We start from the raw sequence: 24,600 nt of genomic DNA on the forward strand, positions 1-24,600 counted from the left end.
TTCTTCTGTGTTCTTCATTCTATTCACCAAAATTTCTACGGTCTTCAAATCCCTTTTCTCCAAACCTTTCCTAGATAAAATATCCGCCACAACATTGTCTTTTCCTGTGATGTACTTAATTTCAAAAGTAAATTCCTGTAGTATCAAACTCCACCTATAAATGCGATTATTAGCAAATTTTGTCGACATCAGATGCGTTAACGCTCGATGGTCTGTCTCTATCGTAAATTTTTTTCCTATTAAATAAAATTTCAACTTAGTTATACAGTAAATAATAGCCAACATTTCTTTCTCCGCTATTGAATATCTAACTTCCGGTCCCCTCAATACTCTCGACAAAAAACAAATAGGCACGTCCTCTCCTTCCTGGATCTGGCTTAAAACCCCAGCTACAGCTTGATCCGATGCATCCGTCCTTAATACAAAATCCTTCGTCCAATCTGGATGAAATAATTCAATCCCGTTTAATAACGCTTTCTTTAAATTTACAAAAGCTGCTTCTTTTTCGTCGTCCCAAACAAATCTCTCCCCCTTTCGTAATAACTGCACCAACGAAAGCGATAACCCTGAAAATTCCGGTATAAATTTTCTATAATAATTCATCAGCCCGAGAAATCCCCTCAATTTCTTCAAATTATTCGGCCGTGGGAAATTTCCTATCTCTTCTAACCTACTTCTTTCTACCGTACTCCCCCTTTGATTTATCTCAAACCCCAGAAATTTCACATTTCTCGCGAAAAATTCACATTTGTCCAGATGCAACTTCATCCCGTTTTCATTTAACGTTCGCAAAATAATTTCTAAATGCTTCTTGTGCTGTTCTACTGTATTACTAAAAATAATTATGTCGTCGACATAATGTAAACAAAACGAGTCGTATTTATCTAAAATTTCTTGCATAGCCCTGACTAAAGCGGCGCAAGAACTCGCTAATCCGAAAGGTACTACTTTAAATTGGTACGTACTCCCATCAACACTAAATCCTGTAAACTTCCTTGATCCTGCTTCCAGCGGTATTAGCCAAAATGAATTCTTCAGGTCCAACTTCGTGTATAACTTATTTCGTCCTATTCTCCCAATCAATGATTCTATCCTCTGCGGTGACTCAAACTGTGGTTCAGTCCTCTTATTCAACTCCCTCGCATCCAAACACAGACGAATTGTCCCATCTTTTTTTTTTACTACTACAAGAGGATTAATTACATTTGTACTTGCACGTTCAATGATTCCTTCGCTCAACATTTTCTTAATTACTTGTTTTACCTCCTGTCGGTAATGATAAGGTACCGAATACGTTTGCGTCTTGTACATCCTTGTTTCATCTACCTGCAACCGATGTTGATACCCAGTCGCCATCCTTACTTCTTCATTTATCAATTCTTTATTTTCTTCTAATAGTTGAATGACTGCATTTTTATAATCCATATGACAGTGAACTGCCGTACTAATTTCCTTCCCCCTTTCGCTTTCTATCTTATGTAATTGACAATTTAAAATCCTATTGCTTATTATCGGCCCTTCTTCCATTAACTTAATCTCAACGTCCTCCATCTTAAATATCCCTTTTTCCAAATCAACCACCCCTTTATATTCCGACAAAATGTCCATCCCTATAATACAATCAATGCTCATCCCATTTAACACTAAAAATGACCGCTCGATCTTCCTATTCCCTACTGTGATTCCTAAAATGAATTTTCTTTTGACACACGCAAATTTTGCCTGATTAGCCGACGCTAAATTCACCCCTTTAATCCCTACCGTATACCGTTCTATTCTCCCTAACTGTTCCTTTATAAATTTCTCGGCCATTAACGACACCTCGGCACCCGTATCAATTAATGCTATTGCTGGTTTTCCTTCTACTTGGATCTTGATCCTTGGTAACTGTGTTACAATTTGCTCATCATAATTAAAATCCGTACTATGCTCCTCCAGTTCTATAAATTCTTTGGGGTGCATGTAGACATTTTGGATCATAGTACGGTTACTTAAAAATCCGCTTCAGTTCGATGGACTTCCGCCTGAACTACTTCTATCTTATTCTCCTCCTCTTTACCCCGGTTCGGTTGTAAAATTTGATTCACTTGTCGCTGCTGTGGCATTGATCTTATGTTCTCCCTCTCTCTGACCTGCTCTGTCCGCCTGTCTGCGTAATTATTTCGGTTTTCTCTTGGTTCTTTATGGTACTCCTGCTCCATTCGTCTGTAATTTACTTCTCTGTTTCCCCCGTAATTCCCACGGTAATTATTACCGCCGTAATTCCTTTCTCGTTGTTGGTACGTAGTTCTACCTCCATTATCCGCATATTCGCCATATCTTCTATTTCCTCGGTACTGGTCTCCGTTTCCTTCTCTCGCATACTGCCTGCCTTGCTCCCGGACCTTCCGATCATAATTTCTTTCTCTTTCTTCATCCCTCGTGTCAAATCTTTTTAATATTCGCAAGAATTCGTCATAACTCTCAACATTGTCTTTTATAACTTTCTCAGCGATCTCATCCTCGAAATGCCTCGATAATCGTCGTACTAAGGTGGACTCCTGTAATCCGCTATCTAAATACTTAAATTTTGCATACTTTTCTATCAAATACTTTACCCGATTCCCGAAATTCCGATTAAATTTCCCTACATTTAACTCATCTAAAATTTTACCTTGTTCCCAATCTCCCCAGTATTGTTTACAAAATTGCTCTTTAAATGTTTCAAAATTTACCACTTTTTCATCTACTGTATCATACCACATTTGCGCCTCGTCTTTCAATACTCCCCTGATTAAATTTAATTCATCCGCCTGTGTAAATTGTCTTCCGTATACGCGTCGATTGTTTATTATCGTAGTTCCTAATAACTTCAAGAAAATCATTGGGTGCGTCTTCCCGCTGCCGTTGAATTTTTCAATCCTCTCATAATCTGCTTTCCAGCCTGAAAAATAATTAATTCCCATCTGTGCAGGCTGCTTCCGCATCTCCTGCTTTATATCCGCAATTTCTTTATCCTTTTCATCTATCCTTTGTCTCAATAGCGTCGTTTGAACTTCGCCCGCTACTTTGAGATTCTCAGCTTCGTGTCTAATTTTCCCCTCTATCCTTCGTACCTCATCTGCCGTAAAACTTTCTTCTGCATTCATACGATCCTCTAGGTCCCCTATCTTGCTATCCACCAATCTCCGTCGTGTCTCCACCCTCTCGTTTATTTCTTCCCATTTAATGCAATATACCCTCGCCTGCTCTTGCAAATCCTGTCTAACTTCATTAATTTTCTTTTCCTGCCTTCGCTCTACTGCTTCTATTTTTTCATCTACTTTGTGCAAATCTTCCTTCGTCGCTAATTCATCCATCCTTTGTTTCATCCCATCTAACTGCGCATTTACATTTGCCATCATCCCCGCCGTCTGCGAAATTATATCCGCTTTCTGCGCAGCCATTTCTGTACTCATTTCCGTTTTCATCGAATCCATTTTTGCACTCATCGCAGCCATTTCTGTACTCTGATTCTGTATTGCTTCAAAGAGTCGGGCCAGCACATCTTGTTGCATCGTGGTTACCCCCATTGTCGACACTTCTCCTCTGTCCTCCGGCACGTCAATCGAGCCGGGTATCACATCTGCGCTTACTTCGGTCGGGATCTCGATCCCACTTTCAGTCTTCTCCTCCATAATTTCTTGATTATTTTTCTCCACCCTATTCTGTAACAAAACACCCTACACCTAACTCACTACCTACCCTATCTTCAACCTGTCAATACCCCTTCAAATCAAATGCCTTCCTACTCCCCAAAATTATCGTGACGGATACCAAACAAATTTCTACCCGTGCACAACAAAATCTCACTAACTTTTTACCTCGCTTTTCACCCCTTAATGCAACAATTAATCGCGTTTTCCTGAAGCCCCACGTTTTTGGGCGCCAAATTATTGTTGTGAGACCTAACCTACACTTCTGGGAATCCCACGATTTCCCTCTAACTAGCTCAGTTTTAATTAAAATGAAAACAAAATTTTTATCCGCATCTCAAGGTCCAGCTGGATTCTGCCACCCTACAGCATTCCAACAATGACATAAATAGGTGGCTTAACCAAATCCTTAAATTCCAATATGAAACTTTACCCCCAGATTTAATCAACTTGAAACAAAGTAAGAGACGCCGACAATTACCTCTCCTTGACTCTAAATAACAAAACCTGGATTGCAATAACTGGTTTAATTTCAAACAAAAAATTGCGTAAATTTCTGTTTTACAAATTGTTACAATTTTAAACAGATAAATGACACACAAAAAAAAACAAATTACTCAAACATTACAAAAAAAACAAGACAAAACAAAACACTAACTACTACTTACTTTTAAAATTAGTCCGAATAACGTATTCCGATAAAAAGAGAGGTATCCGTAAACAATCACGCAAACCAAACACTCAAACACCGACGTCTTCTCTCTTCGGGTACCCACAAATTCAAAACTTCCGTGTTTCCGCAAAATAAAACAAACAGGACGGCGAACAAACTTCTTAAACTTCTCAATAATTCTTCTTAAAACGGCAGACACAAAATTCTAATTAAACCTGGATCCAACTACGCAGGAAAACTTCCACAAAATTCAAAAATAACGTAACCGAAGAAGCGCCGGTTGGCTTTGTAACGACCAAAAAGCCCCGCTCTCTTCCAAAATTTTCTATTTAAGCCAAAAGCCCTTCTCCTTTCTTCAACATCCCGTCCGCCAATCACGCGAAGCGTCGATTTTTCAACTTCTTGCTAAACGGCACGTACGCCCGGCAATTCTGCGAAGAACCTTATCTCTACTTCGCGCTATACCTCGTTAACGGCAAATAAAATTTAAAAAGAAATTTACATCGAAAAAAATTCTAGGAATAAAATAAAAACAGAACACTTCTAAGAAATTGAACCAAAACTATAACATGAAATTTACGCAATCCTGTGTCTCAAATTATTAATAACCCCCCCCGGTTAATTAATTGAACTAAACAAAATTGTCACATCCAGACGCTCTATAATTTCTTTCAAGTTACAACTAAAACAAAATAACACAACAATATATATATATATATATATATATATATATATATATATATATTCGTATGATACTCAATGCCAAAAATATCTAAACTAGAAATTTAACTACAGAATGTATTCACTACAAATTTTCTACTCCGCCATTTCAAACTATTTATTTGTTTCATTTCTTCTCATCATTCTTTACCAATTAATCTCCAAACTTTATGTACATGAACTGACAACCTTGACAGTTTCAAGGCGTATCTTATTATTATTCACTAGAATAAGCTCATTAAAATTTTTGTTGAATATTATGTTTTTATTTATAAAAAGGTAGACAGAAAAGATACAAAAAAAGTAACAATTAACAAAACTTAAGTTATTCTTAAAGCTACTTATATATTAACTAAATATCTTAACATTGTAAATTCTTATAAGTATTGTTCCACCACCTGCATAATTTCAATTTTTGCTCTCATTTTCTTTCGTGGACATTGAATTTGTTGTAAAGATTTTGCAAGGCTTTCACAAAATAACTCCTCTTCACTTTTTTGAGTATCTAATATGACATTTGCTTTTTGTATGGTCTCTACGAGGATATCATCCACATCACTGTGTACTTTTTTTGACACCCTTTGTCGTAGCTGGCCAGCTTTGCGTTTATGTGAAACAGCTACAGGTTCGGTAACCTGGGTAGCCAGTTCATCAGCCGGTGGATCATCCTGTGTCGAATACACCGACGACTCTGACACACCTGATTCGGCCCCCTCGTCCTCTGACTTTTCCGTTAATACACTCATCGTGTCCCAGACATTTGATGCTCTGGAACACGATGGGCCTGTTTCCGTACCGGAAATGGTTCCAGAGCATGTCGCTTTCACATTGGAAACAGTGCTCCTTCGTGGCACTATGTGTGCGTTTATGAAATTCATTGCAGACATGTGTATCCACACTGTTTGAGCCCCCGAACCAGATGGAATTGTTTTTGTCTTCCGCAATTCTGCTGCATATCGGTTACGCAAACTATTCCATCTGTTTTCGACATTCTCGGCTGTTAAATACAATAAATTAAATAAATGGAAAAGGTTCAATGATTGTACTTACGTGTATCATTAAATATCGCCGCGATGGATTTCCAGGCATTCTCCCTCACCAGCTTATTTTTAAAGTCTTTATGCCGCCTGTTGTACAACACTTCAAATTGTTCTACAAGTTCAATTAAAGTGGCGTCCTCCATGTCTATTAGCCAAATGTTGGAAAAATAACAAGTGCACATTTTATGGTGTCTGCAAATATATAATACCTACCCTCTGCTTTGAAGGTCACGCAAAATATACTAAACAAAATAAAAACGCGGTAAACGCCAGTATTTAAATTTAGCGGCGCGGGAACATTATTTAAATTCTCGGTATGAATCGCATTTACGAATCAGTACGCGTATGCGCACTACGATTTTCACCTAAAAATTTATCTTAAGAGATAAAAGTTGACGAACTCTTAAATTAAATTAAGTTGTTAAGTTAAGTTAAATACGTGCATAAACAGAGTCACATGAAATTGTAGGTTCAACTAGTAAATTAAATTAAAGTTAAGTTAAATAACGTTGCATAAACCCACCATAATATACAGTGCTATTCATTTAGAAGTAGATATAGGCATTTCCTATGTCTAAGTTTTAAATGACAAAAATCCTTCCGAAAGACGCCTAATTTTATGCAACCGAAATAACATGCGCACGCATTTTGCATTGTCATTCTAGTCGATTTTAATAAAAACTTTTAGGTTATGATGAAGGGATATTAAATTCGGCCGCTATTTCCCTCAAGTATCTTATGGAATTCTTTTCCACAAAAATTAAAACATCCGGTTTTATAGCGCCCGTGAAGCCAGCCCCTACACGATAGCCCCTACAAGCCCGTACACAACTACCATTTAGTACTAATTATGTACTTTATAAATATGTAGTTCATATTTCTGTACCTATTGTTGTTAGAAAAATATCGTGTAGGGGCCAGCGGAGCCGTCTTTCCAGCCCCTACATAGGAAAGAGACCGCCCATACTTAAAGTATTGGATGTACCTTTACCTACCAAGAGGGTAGGTTCCATAAATGCATTTTGTAAGTTGCTACCCCTTACCATTTCCTGGAGGGGCTGGAAGTGCCGATTTTCCAGCCCCTACATAGAAAAGAGACTGCCCATACTTAAAGTATTGGTTGTACCTTTACCTACCAAGAGGGTAGGTTCCATAAATGCATTTTGTAAGTTGCTACCCCTTACCATTTCCTGGAGGGGCTGGAAGTGCCGATTTTCCAGCCCCTACATAGAAAAGAGACTGCCCATACTTAAAGTATTGGTTGTACCTTTACCTACCAAGAGGGTAGGTTCCATAAATGCATTTTGTAAGTTGCTACCCCTTACCATTTCCTGGAGGGGCTGGAAGTGCCGATTTTCCAGCCCCTACATAGAAAAGAGACTGCCCATACTTAAAGTATTGGTTGTACCTTTACCTACCAAGAGGGTAGGTTCCATAAATGCATTTTGTAAGTTGCTACCCCTTACCATTTCCTGGAGGGGCTGGAAGTGCCGATTTTCCAGCCCCTACATAGAAAAGAGACTGCCCATACTTAAAGTATTGGTTGTACCTTTTCCTACCAAGAGGGTAGGTTCCATAAATGCATTTTGTAAGTTGCTACCCCTTACCATTTCCTGGAGGGGCTGGAAGTGCCGATTTTCCAGCCCCTACATAGAAAAGAGACTGCCCATACTTAAAGTATTGGTTGTACCTTTACCTACCAAGAGGGTAGGTTCCATAAATGCATTTTGTAAGTTGCTACCCCTTACCATTTCCTGGAGGGGCTGGAAGTGCCGATTTTCCAGCCCTGCACATAGGAAAGCGACGGCTCATACTCGAAACATTTATTGTAGGACCCATGAACATATTTTATTTGCTGCTACCTCTCACAATTCCCTGGAGAACTATTTTATCCTTCGCTTAGAAGAACCAAATATACGTATGGACTTCTGTGGATTATTAACGGTAATTTAAATTGGGATTTTCTTTTCAGTGTTACTCTACAAGCTTTTTAAGTAAGAACTATCCTGATACGGTGACAAGATGTTATCCAATAAACTAAAACCCTGCCATTGGTTTAATTTACAATTTGGTTTTTACTTTAACTTGAACTTACAAATATTACATTGGGTTTAATTAAATTAATTAACTTCAATATACTAAGATAGGTAAATATGATTAATGAATCCCCATGGACAGTTCTGAAATAATCATTAAGCATGTTTCTAGTCTAATTTTCAAAAAGCTATCCACTTACGTATTTAAATAGTTCTTTGTTCTGTTGGTTTTATGTATATTTAATTAGGGATTAATTGGAAAATTGTAGATTGTTCTTCTAGTGACTTTCTTTAATTAGAAGACTTGTCAAAAACGTCCTATATCTATTATGAAACCCTGGTTACCTTAAATTGATTTTCGAAATAAAGCGGAAAACTAGAATAATAATTGCTGTAATAACTTAAAACCGTTATGCTACCTCCACACTCTCGCCGAGAGCTCTCGACGAATGTCTCGGCGAGACATTTCGCGAGACGAGGTACAGCGAGAACCTCCACACTCTCGCCGATAGCTCTCGTCGTTTTCTCTGGCTCAATACGTTTTAATACGGAATAACACCAATGCGCTCGCCTCGCGCCTCGTTTTCTTTGATTAGAAAATCCGACAAGAAATGGAGAGCATGCGAGTAAAGCCAAGGAAGGGCGAGACGAGACGAGCGCGCTACTTACACTCTCGCTCTCGCATAGTCTCGCGTACCCTCGGCGAGAGTGTGGAGGTAGCATTACAGTTTGTATTTGTAGTGCATGCGCAATGGACTTCTTAATTATATCAGTTTCGCCACCGCCACCTATTTAAGTGCCTACGGAGGCCGAAGTGACGTTGGAGCAGCTTATGATTAAGGGCCGGTTTTACAATTACAGTTATTCGCAGTATTATACCTAATGCTAATCTAGGAATAGTCTCCACGGTTACCGTTGTCTCAACCAATTGGAATTAGGTTCCCATGACAATTATTCCTACAATAAAGTTATTCTGGGAATAGATGTTTTGTAAAATCGGCCTTAAGGAGTGTAATATAAATTTGAAACTACGAGGGCTGTTTTTTTTTCAACTTCCTATCGTGCACGTAAACAAACGAACACGTGGTAGGAAATAGTTATGGATGGAGGGTGGCTGCACATGTATCCTACTCTAACCTCCCCCATAGCCAACTCCATTACGCCAATGTGAGCCGAGTTATTGGCATAAAACATGGCCGGTACAATTGCCTCTCCCGCCAAATATGAATTGCGTAGTATGAATCGATTTGTTCATGCAAAAGGGAATAGTTCAGTTGAAATTCAACGACAAATGAGTCTAGGAGCCATCCAAAACAAAAGTAGAGGAATGCTTACTTCTGGAGTATTTTTGATCCATGGCAATGTGCGTCCTCACAGTGCTCACGTAACCCAGAAAGTTCATCCATTTTGATATGGAAACTTTTTGAACATTCGCCGTACAGCCCCAATTTAGTGCCAAGTGATTCCCACCTCTTCTTTGAACTGAAGAAGTGGCTGGGAGAGCAGAGGTTCGAGACTAATGCAAAGATCTTCTAAACGACATTATTGGCCACCTTAACTCACTGGCGACAACATTCTATGCAGAGAGTATAGAAAAGCTTATCCATGGGCATGACAAATCCCCTCAATCTTCATGGTGGTTACGTTGAAAAATAATTATACTTGAAGTTAATTTTTGCTAGTAAATACATTTGGTTTATTTACACTTGTCTCTTAATAATGGACCACCTGAACTTGAAAAAAAAACAGCCCTCGTATCTTTCATATGCAAATGTTTAAAAAATAATTATGCCGGATTTTACTAGTTGAGGATCCGCCATCACGTTGATTGAAAAATTCTAATTATAAATCGTATATTTCTATAAAAAAAAATCAACAAAACATTCCAAATAAGAAGTTAAAAAATGCAGAAGAAATTGGAAAAATAAATATTATAACTCTTTTATAAATACTACTACACATATTAATTTTGGCTTACTAATCTCAGCGTTTAAAATATTTAGTTTGAGATCATCATATGTTTCCCAAACATTATTTATTCGTTTAACATGACAGATATAATGACCAACGGATTTTTTATCATTATCGTCCTCTTCTCCAATATATTGAATACATGCTGAGAGTACAAATGTTTCTTCTAATAAAGAGAGATTGTCAGGGATGTCCTTAATACTAGCTTTCATAGAATTTCCAAAACATTGAAGATCTATCAAAACAATGTTTGAAAATGTGGTATCACTTACATGCATGGCATCTCCACATGGGCACTTAGAATTTGTTTCTTCCGTATTAAGTTCAATATTTAATAGATCGTTCAGCCTTGCTAGTCCCATTGACATCAGCAACTGTTGATTTATGTCTAAGAATATTCTATGGGAACTATACTGGTGCGTGCATTTTGAACAAACTTTTTGTCGCATGTAACTGTATAAACCCTTATGTAAAACATGTTCAATGGTAAACGTGATATTGCTGTTACAATCTAAAGACGAAAAGCCATTATCAAACGAAATTAGTCTATTTTTGTTCATTAATACTAATAATTTATTCCGTTTGATATATAAGTTACTCACTAATTTTTTTGTTGGTATTTTGTTGACCGTATCTGAAAGCATTTCCGCAAACAAGGATTCTCCCTTAAGCTTATCGATAGCGTTCCTAACATGTTCGTAATCTACGAATAATGCGTAATAAACGTGGAATATACTATCAAATGCACAAGTATTAAATGTTTGCAATGTTTGTGAACGTCCACGCTGTACAAAACCGTTTTTTAAGAGCATTACTTTTTTACACAATGGTATCGTAGGATTTAATATTGAACGTTTACTGCGCCTGCTCGCTATTGGTAGTACTGATGATCCTGGATTTTTATTTCTCCATGTTTCTTCTATAATATCGACGGCTGTAAAATAAATTTAGTTTAGCAATCTTTGTTATTTATTAACCACTACAATAATGTTTTGCCTTATTATTATTATTATTATTATTATTATTATTATTGTCGGTGTTTCTTGTGAGAACTCAGGTCTAGCCTGGTTAACTAATCGCACGGATTAAAATCAAGTAACGATTAGTGTCTGTGTCTGTGTCTGGTGAAGTTATGTAGGGTCCTATGGTATGTATTTCATACTTACCAACATAGCTATTGATGGGCACAATAGCCAACGCTATCAGGAAAGAGGAAAACAAAACAAACAAAAAAATCATTATAATAATTCCTGTAATTTTATTAAATGGAGTTTATTGTGTAAGTGTTTCTTTGGCTTTGCGTTTGGGTTGAATACGAGTGGGTTGTGATAACGTGGTGTGTTTATGAGAAGAAGGAGTTTTGTGTTTTTTAGCTGTGCTAGGCCGTGTAACTTTATTGGGTGAGGGCGTCTTTGTAGTGCGTGTTGCGTTACTTGTATTTATTGCGTTTGTTTGTTCAGGAAGTTGTGTTTGTGTGGTTGGTTGAGTTAAGGGTGGAGATATTACAGTATGTTGTGTGTCATGTTGTATTATTATTATTATTATTATTATTATTATTATTTATGAGACTATTCTGAAGGGCATAATCAATGCAATTGTCTATAAAAAGATGCTAGTTGAAAAACTTACACTAGACTAGTACACGTCTTGCATTCGCAGTGCAAAGTTATTTGAGTTGCTCTGCAAAATCGTACTGGAAAACTTTTTAAATTGCCTTTATTAGCAACAGGTGGTTTTATTTATTTATTTATATGCCTTTATTATTAAGTGGGCGGGGATTTAGTCAAGGCTGCTCTACCAACCCGGCCTACTGTACACTTATCAAAATGTTCATGCACTAACCCGGATTCGATCCAGGGATCCCCTGTATCGTCGTTGAGCTTCCACTCAACTACGCCATGCAGGCCGGCGTGGCGTGAGTTTGATATAACAAATAACTATTGTTTAGTTTAGAACATACCAATTTTTTAAGCATTTTAGCCACCAAAACATCAGACAGTTTACGGAAAATTAATGCTGAATAATAATAATAATATGTTAGGGTGTTATTAATAAAAATAAAATGTTTCTTTTAAAAGTCATACCTTCATTTTCATTAGAAGCTATTGGACTATAATAGACGGAGATGTCGGGCTGATCATTATTTTGTTCAAGCATTATTTCGTATTCTGGTCCATCACTTGAATTAGCTGATTCCAGAGGGTTTATAAGATCACTTGCGATATGTTCTGCTAGAAGAACTATCTAGATTAACTATATTAAAACCTTAAACGTTCTTACCAGAAAGCTTGTGTGGTGCATCATCTAGTATTAAACAATTATTCACAACACCCACGTTTTGCTGTTTTCTTGAAAATGGTTCGGAGTTTACCGAATGAAGTTTCAATTCTGAGGTAATGAAATTAATGTGTAATCGCAGAAAATTATCTACTCTAACCATTTTTTTTTCTGTAATGTGGTTTTTTAGGATATTAAAGCTCGATTCTACGTCTGATGAAGTTGCCGTCGTCGTGCGACTATTGAAACACGTATTCATTACATTGCTCCATAAGACGATAGTAGAAAGAATTTGGATATACATTTGCTTATCATTGGGACTGTAAAAGAGATTGTCGTGAATATTTTCATGATTAATGCTCTCCCATATATTAACAGTTTCAATAATAGCCTGTATCCAGTCCAATTCAAAACCAGTGTTAATACCGGCAAAATCGTTTTCAATTCCATCACCTTCTATTTGTTCGTTGTACTTGTATTCGTCCATATTGTGCGTAGAACACAGAGATAGTAATCGTTTTTTACTTCTCTCAGCAGGAAGTTCGTTGTCCGATGCATCTAAACCGTCATATTTGTTTAATATTGTAGTAAAAAGGTCACGAATTATTGTAGCCGCAACAGAAAAATCGTCACATTTAATTAACACGCCGATCACAGATCTAAAAAAATCCCTTTTTCTTAGGTCTTTATCATTAACCTTGCGAATGATGTTTTTAACAAAATGCGAACGATCATACCTGATATACAGTTCTGGTGGATGTGATCCATATTGCAAGGCCGAAATACACTTTTTTACATACTCTTTCATAGACTTGCAGGTCGTAAACGACTTGACCATTGCTAACAATAAAGCATCAGATTGGTCGCAAACTACTTCACAGGGCGGTTTAAGGTTCCTAAAACATTTTTGTAGCCAAAAGGCTATAAATTCATGGTTATGCTGTTGAGAAATCATTTGTTGGATCGGTACACTTTTTCCATTCGTTTTGGCCATGATACTATATAGAAATATATGTCGCAGCTTTCCTGTGGTCTCAGAAACTTCTGAATTTTTTGGCGGTACTACCAAGGAACCTGTTGCATCTATTGAAATGGTAATACCTCTCTTTTTGGATTCGGATGCATACCATTCTCTTTGTAGGGGAATGGAGTAGAAAATATAAAATGGTGATATCCCAATGTCAAAAATTATTTGACGATATTCCTTGTTTTTCCATTCTATTAAGGTAGCAATAACATCACCTTCGCTTGTAGAAGCGGCACTTTTAAGTTTACGAAGAGTCTGCAAATTAGGTAAATGGGGTGGTCGTGGGTCATTCGTGTTTTTAATCAACTGATTTGCCATTTCAGCTCTTAAAGAAAAGGAAGAACGATGCTTTAACTTATCTGCAACTTCTTTTCGTCTAATACCTTTTAGTATTCGATAACTGTCATGCGTAACATTTTCTTTGAAGTTCGTCACTTTTACTATTAAGTTCTGATTGTCTCTTGTTTCACCAACAATACTCGACAAACAGTCAGTACAACCCCCTTTAAAAAAAATAGCGTCGTCGTCAGTAATCCATCCCCTTTTAAATGACCAATTACAAGGCAGCTGCTTGCCATCAAGACGTAATTCGTTCCATAACACCTCAAACAAATCATCAGACCAACCGATTGCTAATGATTTTACCAATCGTATTTTTCTTCGGTGCTTCATTGGTCGCAGTTCTGATCTAAATAAATAATTTATCTTAATTTCAAAATATAAGGCATTTCCAGAGACGTATTCTGCTAAATTTTCGCCTTCGTTAATTTCTTCGTCATCCTCTAAAATCAACCCATCTCTTTCGTCATTATCTTCGCATAATCGTTTCTGTTTTATTATTTGAAAAGAATCGCCAAATACTTCACTCACGTGATTTTTAAGGTATAAATAGACAGCCTTTGGAGAAATATTAAAGCACACACTCAAACGTTTGAAAACATCTGCGTTAGAAGATACGAGTTGTCCATTTTGTATTAACTCCCTTGCACAGTTTTTCAGAACTTCAATTCTATTGTCTCTATCATTACTTACAGCACAGCCACGAGCACGCTCAGAATTCATTATTATACACTGTTCTTAAAGTCCGTTGTTGAAAACGCGTGTCCAAATTTATTCTCCAGTTTTATAGTTAAGAAAGAGATTTTAGAGCCAACTGTATGTTCTGGTTCTTTGAAGAAACGCGTACGCTGAAGAAACACGTTTAAGTTGTGAAATATCAAATATGGCACCAACTTCGTCGATGGAAGTAAATTCCACTGAAAAACGCCGATCTGTTGTTTTGAACAATAATATTCATTATTTCTGGTTTCTGTCGTACCTACCTATAGGTACTTAATTTATGGTAGGCCGAGGCCGCAGTTATTTTAAGAAGGTGTACCAAGAAATTTTACCTAGGAGGGATTATCTTTGATTGGGTGCGGGATTGTTTACTGCTTGTCAATGTCAATCTTACTTTTGGACTCTTTGGCGGTAAACGTAGATGACTCTCTCAGTTTCTTAGAAAAAGAAAATTATTCAGTATCTATTCATTCATCATTAAACTTTACAATTATATAATCGCGAAAATTATTGATTTGCATTCAAATAATCGCCCAAATTGCGATTATCGCAAATTTATAACATTCAGGAGCAATTTTGAATTTGAAATCGCCCATTTTGCGATATATCTCCCAACTTGGTAACCCTGCTGAGCCTTAAATTTAAATTTGTCAATTGTGCTTATTTGAGATCGTTGATAACTTTTTTTATCGCAGGATCCTACTTATATTTCACCGCCACTAACAGAGATGAATGATCACCTATACCTACCTTACAAGTGACCGGAAACAGAGAGAAACATAATAGGTACGATAACTGAGATCAATGAAAGGTCGGGAATATTAATAATAATGATTTATGCTGACCCAGAACGGCAGAACCCAGCTTACTGTGACGTTACTTTTATAAAAATATAAATTAAAAATACTTAATGTTAACGACCCGACCACGTACACTCAATGAGAATAGCATAGCAGAGCTGACTGAACAATAGACTGTAAGAGTAAGCAATGAAATTTGATGAATAAGAATACTTCTATTCAATCCTGTAAACAGTAAAAGTAAAGTGAGTAAGTCGCAAGCACAACGCAAACATGCGCGCGCAAAACCAGTTTGTCACCTATGTTTGTCACCGTCACCGGTTTGTATCGCTGTTCAGCGCGAAGAAGGGGATACTTTGCAAATTTATTTCAATAGAGGACGATTAAACGGTTTTCGCAAAATATATAGAGGACAACAGTTTTAGAATCAAAAAGAGGACTTGTGCCGGTAAAAGAAGACGTCTGGTCACCCTAGCTCCTTATCATCTTTTGTAAGACAGAGCAGTCGGCAGTGGGAATCGGACCCACGACCTCCCGAATAGCAGCCGAAAGCGCAACCACTGCGCCACGGGAAAAACACTCGTGAACCTATGATGTAGCTACATTTAGGGGTAATTCGCTAACAAGAAGACAAACGTATTGGTAGCTAATACATATTGATGTTAAATTAAAATGAAAAGTAAAAAACCTGCGCATGAAGTACTGCAAAAATTTCTTGCTGTGTCGTGCTCGTGACTGGTGGGTATATTCATGTGCTTGCGTATCGTATTGTTTGTTATTTTAGACCATAATCCTGGATTTAAAGTTTATTAGTTGTTATTTCTGTGTAATGGTTTGCGCACTGTTCAGCTAAGCATATATTACATTCCAGGTCGTTCTATTTTTTTCCTATCTTACCTACGCCTATGCGTTTTACGTTTGATATTACTAATCTCTAAGACAACAATAGGCTGTTCTCTCGGATGGCTTTGGCTGCCTGGACATACGAAGAAATGTCATAACGCGCTATCCAGGTACCTATAAAATAGCGCACTTTTTGTGGGCCCTTCGGGCCCCTCTAGAACATAGTGAGGGGTATCAACGAAAAATATATTTATGAAACCTACCTTCTTGGTAGGTAAAGGTACAACCAATACTTTAAGTAGGGGCAGTCTCTTTCCTATGTAGGGGCTGGAAAATCGGCACTTCCAGCCCCTCCAGGAAATGGTAAGGGGTAGCAACTTACAAAATGCATTTATGGAACCTACCCTCTTGGTAGGTAAAGGTACAACCAATACTTTAAGTATGGGCAGTCTCTTTTCTATGTAGGGGCTGGAAAATCGGCACTTCCAGCCCCTCCAGGAAATGGTAAGGGGTAGCAACTTACAAAATGCATTTATGGAACCTACCCTCTTGGTAGGAAAAGGTACAACCAATACTTTAAGTATGGGCAGTCTCTTTTCTATGTAGGGGCTGGAAAATCGGCACTTCCAGCCCCTCCAGGAAATGGTAAGGGGTAGCAACTTACAAAATGCATTTATGGAACCTACCCTCTTGGTAGGTAAAGGTACAACCAATACTTTAAGTATGGGCAGTCTCTTTTCTATGTAGGGGCTGGAAAATCGGCACTTCCAGCCCCTCCAGGAAATGGTAAGGGGTAGCAACTTACAAAATGCATTTATGGAACCTACCCTCTTGGTAGGTAAAGGTACAACCAATACTTTAAGTATGGGCAGTCTCTTTTCTATGTAGGGGCTGGAAAATCGGCACTTCCAGCCCCTCCAGGAAATGGTAAGGGGTAGCAACTTACAAAATGCATTTATGGAACCTACCCTCTTGGTAGGTAAAGGTACATCCAATACTTTAAGTATGGGCGGTCTCTTTCCTATGTAGGGGCTGGAAAGACGGCTCCGCTGGCCCCTACACGATATTTTTCTAACAACAATAGGTACAGAAATATGAACTACATATTTATAAAGTACATAATTAGTACTAAATGGTAGTTGTGTACGGGCTTGTAGGGGCTATCGTGTAGGGGCTGGCTTCACGGGCGCGGTTTTATATCCTCTGTTAAAATTTATGGTTGTTTACGGTGTCTTACGTGGATAGCATTTCAATAACCCCTTCACGGCCTTCACTGATTATTCCATGACATTGACTTTCTTCCTTTATAAATATGGTGACACCATTAATCGATGGTGTCGGTGAGGCCAATGACTGTGGCTGATATATATTGATTGTCATCATCGTCACTGGCATATCCACTTCTCCGTGTTGTAGCATAAAATCTTCAACTGAGACAAATCATACATACATTGTATTGTTACATTCGTATCGAATTTATGACGTTTATAGTCCAGTAACTCCATATCGAATATCTCGCTACATTTACTGCCTTTGTTCACTGGAACTTTTCTCGTACCTCCACTATATTGCATTTTTACTTGTCTATATCTGTTCAATTTTTTTTTCGTACGATCCAATTTCAACTATTCTCGTCAGTTTTGCTTTTCTATTTGTGTTTATTGAGGTCTTTGTTTTTAAATGTTTAGTTCAGCTACGTATGGGTCAGAGGGGGGTATTATAAATAAACCCCTAAGGAGCATCTAAAAAAGCGGCAGAGCACCTACGTGTGACCCTACGGGGTCATAGGATTTGTTGAAAATAGCTTTCAGGAAGATTTAGGCTTCTGATTTTCTTAAGAATGATACAAATTTTATTATTCAAAATATGATTGACTGACAAGACTTTTTTATTACTTTTACTAATTTAATAATTGTTATATATATATATATATATATATATATATATATATATATCTATATATATATATAATTGAGTTTGTGGCGGTAACGACGATCCGGTAGTAATTTTCGCGGAAAACAACATATATCTGATCCAGTGTCAAGCAGAAATTTAATTCCTAACTTACGATCAACAACTAGAAGGCGGCTTCCTCCAGTTGGACAGCCGGCTGCCGCCATTACTGACTGCCGGTGGAGTTTGTTGAATTGAAATAACAGGGTTTCGTGCACTTGTTGGCTTGGTCGCCGAATCGTCGATGGTACCAGCAAATAATTGTTGATGAATTTGTGGCTGACGGAGAACGATGTCGATTTTGACGGTAGTTGAAGGGGTGTTACTCCGAGATCGATGGTGGTTCTTGTTTAATTTGTTGTAACCAATTGGCATAACTGAGATCTGTCGGAAAAGTTCGTCCAAACGCTGAGAAATTAGATCTGTACCAGGTGTAATGGAGGCAGCGTGCACTACGGCGGAATTAGAAGCAGTGTTAAAGGTCGTACCAGGCTGAACCTCTATGATCTTGTCCGCTGTAACGGCGAGCGTGTCGGTAGTAAGACCAATTTGACTGATTTGAGGTTGTAATATGGCTTGAACGTGCGCAGGAAGACGTTGCATCCAAATGGTGAGGAGAAGGCTGTCTTGAACAGTGGTACTGCCGAGTAGAGATCGCAAATGACGGAGAAATTGAGAAGGAGTACGGTCACCGAGTTCTTCTTCGACAAGGAGTTGTCGTACACGACGCTCTTCTGAGACGGACAGACGACGTATTATTTCAGTCTTGAGGGTGGTGTATGGATTATCAGCAGGAGGAGTGGTGATCAAATCCTCGACTTCATTTGCGTACCGCTCATCCAAATGCGATATCACATAGGAGTATTTAGTAGACTCCTGAAAGACACGTGTAAGCGTAAATTGTGCTTCAACTTGGGCAAACCAGAGGTTCGGTTTATCCTTCCAAAAAGGAGGTAATTTTACACTCACCCGGTTAACTTCCAATGGCAATGCCGGTTGTTCATTCTGATGATGTTGCTGTTCCTGCATTTGCCGAAGTTGTTGCTGCAGTGCTTCATTGTGGTGCTGGAGTTGTTCCAATTGTGTCTGTAGAAACTCCCATGGTTCGTGCAATATATCCGTAAGGAAAATCTTTCACCAAATACGACAGGTAAAAGTCACCGTGACACGCACAAATATAAAAAATATATGAACTACACAAACATAATGCGAATCACGTCGGGGTCACCAATGCGTACTGGGGAAACACACTGGCCAACATGAATTCTGATGATCCATCACCTAACCAGCCTAAACGTTCAGCCGCTTGGATTGCGTTGTGTGTGGTTTCCAGCAGCTTGGTGGCAGTAGGATCCAAGGCCACTTGGCCCGTGCTTCCCGCCACTGATAGGCTGGAATCCACTACATACACATGGGCAGCGCGTGGAGCCTAATATTGTGGTAGGGAGATGGTTGTGTTTTGGCTAGCAGCCGCGGATGGTGATCGACGAGGTTGACGGTAATCACTCACTCCAGGCCGGCTGACGATGGCCCGGGCCCATGGATGCTCAAGCGGCCCGACGCGAAGTGGCTTTGCATGAGTGCAACCAATCGGTTGTGTAGTAAATAGACCTGGGCCGGCGTTAGAGTGCGCGGGGTGTGCACCGCCCCTAGATAGGCTAGACCCCTCGCACTCCTCAAGCTAAAGCGTATTGCCCAAGCGGGGCCAGCGAGCAATACGCTTAGAGAGGGATCGAAGCTTCTGCCGCGTCAGTGATGACGGGCGGTAGCCCGGGTATAGGAGGGGGAATAGCGAGCCCTGGAGGGGCTTCGAAGTCTATGGTATCCATCGACAGGGAGGACGCCATGGAGTATAGGCCAAAGGACAGCCCGGCTGTTTGGAGTTGCTTTCCTTTGACCAGGCGTAGCGCCATACGATTATTGGCAGCCAATTCATTCCCAACTAATGCTGGGGCCATGATGACTGAAAGGTCGGCGTCATATGTCATCACATAACATGGCTGGAATGTCGCCAGGGCCTGAACCTGTGGCGCTAACGAAGTAACCAGAGTGATGACGTAACCAAGGAGAGGAGAGAATAATAAACAACAGTAATTTTGTAACGTTTGGAAATATAGTATATTAAGATACAAGTGTATAATCAAGTCTTTAAAGCACGCGCAACGAGTTTAAGGGCACGACGCAAAGCGGAGTGCCTTTAACGTTGCAAGTGCTTTAAAGACCAATTATTATACACGTGTATCTTATAGTATTTTTTATTATACCTGCAGTATAATCTAAAAATAGGAAATACAATGAAGTCATATTGACGTTATACTCGAATACATGTCTAATTAAGTGGGCTGGGTGTTCCTAATTTCACGATTGCCATGGAAATGTCACTTGACGTTTGCTTATAAAAATCATCGTCTTTGTGAATTAAACGATTTCCGTTGAAAAAGATAATACACCGTCCATTAAATCGATTGTCGTAAAATCTAAACGAACGTTGGTAGGTGTAAAATCCAAATCCAGTAAAGCCTATTATAAAGAATATGAAAAGTTGTTTCCATGGATGGAATAGGAAGTTACGAATAAAGTCTTAAATGCATCCATAATGCTGGCATATATGAAGGAAATGTCAAAGGTATTTAAATCTTCTATATTTTGGTGCATTCATTCAAAACTTTAAAACAGTGCTGCGATTAAAAAGTAGAACAGATTTGGAAGCATACCCTAAATTACGCGCGTTTGTGAAAGCTTCAACCAAAGGATAGGTACAAAAGCCAAAGAAATGATCTGCATTTACAGAAAGCGACCTAAGAGGATTTTTTATTTCATCCAGATGACAGTTTCAAAAGTCATACTTGAAGTTTCGTTACTTAGCAACTTTAAAGCACGTGTGTTTTAAAGGCCCTTTTTCGCACGCATTTGAGTGTTTAAAACGGAGATTGTGATTCAGGTATAATAAAAAAAAACTTTTCTACTTTTAACATTTAGTGGTCTACGAATATTTCTTTAGTATTCGCTAAAACCCACATTGGTGAGTTCATGCAAAATACCTGGAACAAATATGGCCGTTGATTCAAACAATTTGAATGGAATTATGGTACTACCAGAAATCAACAAATCTTATTTCATTTCAATTTCAATGTTTTTTACATCTACAATTTTACCTCTTACAACTTACACATTGCTTGTTCAGCAGTTTTTTCTTTGGGTTTGTTCGCTTTTTCCTTTTGAGTGAACAGCGCTAATCGTGGCAGGCTCCTTCTCTGTCGATTCACATAGTTTGACTGCTTTCTTAAAGCTCCATGAGGAAGTTTTCGAACCCTTGTCCTACTTGCTGACTAATGTTGTTGAATACGTATCTATGGAAAATCGACACTTTTCTTGGACGTGCAGTATTCTTCGACTTTCTTTATTAAGGTTTTCACCTCGTCCTTACTTTCTTCTTCGCTGTATTCGAAATTGTTGTACACGTCTAGTCCTTCGTCTCCATTTGCGCTTAGTAGGATTGCTATTTTCTTCCTTTTCTGTGGTTTTCTCATCACAAGTGGCGTCTATAAATAATTCATGACGTGAAGCCCCCCAGGCGACAACGGCACGAACTTGCCTAAGTGGCAGCTCTATATTTTATGGAGGCAGTGGATCGTGGCTACTCGGCTGATAAAATAAACAAAACCGGTGCACACTAAACAGTTTGTACATTTTATTTATAGGTGACAATTAATTGTACTCCGGTATAAACTGCGCAAATGGATTTAAAATCAAATTTGGCACTACAGATTTGTAGGCTGACTGTACGGACAAAACTAAAACATATAGCTATCGAAATGTTATTTGCGTCCCTGTGAATGATTAAGGGCCCACTCGTTTCAAACACGCTTGGTCCATACCCAGTATACGACAAACATACAAGATCGTAGTCTAAATGAACTATTGGTAGTTCCAATTTAACAAAAATTATTGCTAGCATGAAGTGCGATAGCAATTCTGTTCAAAAAAGCAAGTTGAATTTAATCGGTTCGTTCCAACAAGCAATTCAGAATTGAGTTCAGCAGTATGTATTCACTGCGCAGATTTGAGGTACGCCTAGTTCTGAACATTTCTGTTGGTACACAGAATTACAATTCACGTGTGGTCAACATAACCACAATTAAAACAGCAAGTTTGTGGCATAACCTGCGTGTTTGATTCTGTTCGTTTTATTGTTGATTTGATAAAATGGAAAGTGTGTTCAAAGTATATAACGTAAAAAAATATAAGGAACGTCTATCTTGAAGAGTACATTATTATTCCCGAAGTAACACCATCAGCCACCGCTGTTGTAGAAGAAATACGGTCGACCGAGAACCATACAAGGATGTTAATTGATTTATACCGTAAATATAAGCCTAAGGTGGGCAGACTGCCCTGTTAAGCATAAAAGTCGTATCTACTTTTTTTCGTTTTTGAGCTGTAGGTATAGTAATATAGACGGCATCATTTGCTATTATTTTATTACGCCCAAAAGTCGTTTCTGCCAATAGTTCGTAAGTTATGCGAGGTATAATATTTGTCGTAACTACAAAAATGCTAGCTTTGTTAGGCTAAAATGTCGTATATACTAATTTTATTTAAAAATGTCGTATCTACACGAAGTGTTGCAGATACGACATTTTATTATCAAATGAGAGAGTTCTGACAGCTTACTTACTAGTAAGGCGTGGTTTCTGATAGTAGGCGAAAACGTCGTATCGAACATGGTGCAGGTAAATTTTGAAAGGGGCAAAAAAACTCTCATATACAAAACGGAATTTGAATCTCCTGGAATAGAAATAAATTTCATTAATGCACGATGCATGAAAGTGGAAATTTCAAAGCCAAAACCTAAATGTAACCCAAAAGGAATAACAAAAGATCGAAAATGCCTTATTGTTTCAAAATTAGTGCCTATCATGCCTGAAAGCCGTCGGAACTTTTGGGAAAATCTTCCAACTGCCACGGACGAACAAAGTCATGACAGTGACGAAAATTAAATTTTTCGATTAACTAGGCAGTAGGCACACTTACATGTATGTTATCTGTGTAGGTATGCAATGTTATAATTAAAGAGTATGTAGATACGACATTTGGTGTTGTTCTTTTAAACCTTTATCATCCAAATTCTACTTATAAAAGTCGTATCTAGCAAAAGTCACTTTTGGTAGTAACTTCACACATTACCCATAGATAACTAACATTTGGAGATATATGTAGACAATTTTAATTAAAAAGTTTACATCTAAGTGCTTTAGTCTCCATGGCATCGCAACTTTCACTAAATATTAAATATCTCGAAACTCTCATTTTGTCACATACGACTTTTATGCTTAACGAGGGCAGTAATAACGCTTATAGGGTTTACAAGAGGGAGTACCGCAGGGCAATTATCTCAGCAAAAAATACGGCTTATGACCAATTCCTGCATAAGTCGGATAACAAGGTGAGAGATACTTGGAAATTGGTCAATTTCGAACGCAATAAACGCAACTCACATAAACGCCAGCCCACATTCGCTGCTGAAAGCTTCAACGAATTCTTTGTAAATACGGCCGAGCAAATAATACATAATTTAGATAAAACTAACCTAAATATGCAACACATGATGAAGATACCTTCAAATGGCTCCTTTTTCTTAAACCCTGTATCCAAATGTGAGGTCCTTCAGGCAGTTAGTAAACTAAGTAACTCACGCTGTACTGATTATTATGGCATCAATAGCAAGCTAATCAAGGAAACTATACAAATATATGTTGACTATTTAGTAAACGTGTTCAATTCCTGTATTTCAGAAGGCAATTTCCCTGACGTCTTTAAAGTTTCTGTTGTATTACCATTATTTAAGAAAGGCGATTGTAATGATATGAACAACTATAGACCAATCACTATTGTACCAATGTTCTCTAAAATTTTTGAAATAATACTAAACAGGAGACTTTATAATTATTTTGAATGTAATAACATGTTTGATCGTGGTCAATACGGCTTCCGAAAAAATCACTCCACCATACAAGCTGTTTCTAAGATGATAGCTACAATTATTCAATTTTTTGAGAAAGGAGAACAGGCTTCACTAATTTTATGTGACTTATCGAAAGCGTTTGATTGCGTTTCATTTAAGATTCTAATGGATAAGCTACATCTATATGGTATTAGAGGGCTAGCTGGAACATTACTTTCATCTTATCTTAATAATAGAAAACAGTGTGTTTTTGTGGATGGTGTTCAATCTGAATTAATCTATACGAAGAATGGAGTTCCTCAGGGCTCTATCTTAGGACCATTATTGTTTATTATGTACACAAATGACTTTTTTACTTATATGCACCCGAATCACTGTATTGCTTATGCTGACGACACTTCGTTACTCGTATCGGACAAAGATGTTAAAATAGCAATCCCCAAAAGCCAAAATTTATTACAAGAAGCAGATACCTGGTTCATTAGCAATAACTTAAAACTAAATAAAAATAAAACGCATATCGTGACCTTTTCAACGAACAACAAGGTTACCTCCGGGAAGT

General features: G+C 38.0%; 3 protein-coding genes across 3 annotated transcripts in view; 1 reads left to right on the forward strand and 2 right to left on the reverse strand.

Annotated features, from left to right (window-relative positions):
• Nucleotides 1-5,444: 5,444 nt before the first annotated feature.
• Nucleotides 5,445-6,595, reverse strand: LOC116158643. The gene is made up of 2 exons (XM_031471462.1): nt 6,118-6,595; nt 5,445-6,064 (listed from the first exon to the last, which is right to left on the reverse strand). Exons 1-2 carry the CDS (start codon nt 6,287-6,289, stop codon nt 5,445-5,447), a joined length of 792 nt encoding a protein of 263 aa, XP_031327322.1. The 5' UTR covers nt 6,290-6,595.
• An 11,541-nt stretch (nt 6,596-18,136) lies between these two features.
• On the reverse strand, nt 18,137-19,500 carry LOC116160299. Its single transcript, XM_031473477.1, has 2 exons — nt 19,043-19,500; nt 18,137-18,949 (listed from the first exon to the last, which is right to left on the reverse strand). The coding sequence occupies exons 1-2, from the start codon at nt 19,100-19,102 to the stop codon at nt 18,191-18,193; spliced, it is 819 nt and encodes a 272-aa protein (XP_031329337.1). The 5' UTR covers nt 19,103-19,500; the 3' UTR covers nt 18,137-18,190.
• Nucleotides 19,501-22,113: 2,613 nt separating this feature from the next.
• The window catches only part of LOC116160610, a 6,843-nt gene continuing 4,356 nt past the window's right edge, over nt 22,114-24,600 (forward strand). The window contains exon 1 of the mRNA XM_031473850.1: nt 22,114-22,454. Coding sequence (XP_031329710.1) covers nt 22,419-22,454 — 36 coding nt within the window. The 5' untranslated portion in view covers nt 22,114-22,418. The remainder of the gene's footprint in view (nt 22,455-24,600) is intronic.

The sequence above is a fragment of the Photinus pyralis genome, unplaced genomic scaffold (assembly GCF_008802855.1).
Source record: "Photinus pyralis isolate 1611_PpyrPB1 unplaced genomic scaffold, Ppyr1.3 Ppyr1.4_LG1, whole genome shotgun sequence".
In the NCBI taxonomy this organism is placed as follows: Eukaryota; Metazoa; Arthropoda; class Insecta; order Coleoptera; family Lampyridae; genus Photinus; species Photinus pyralis.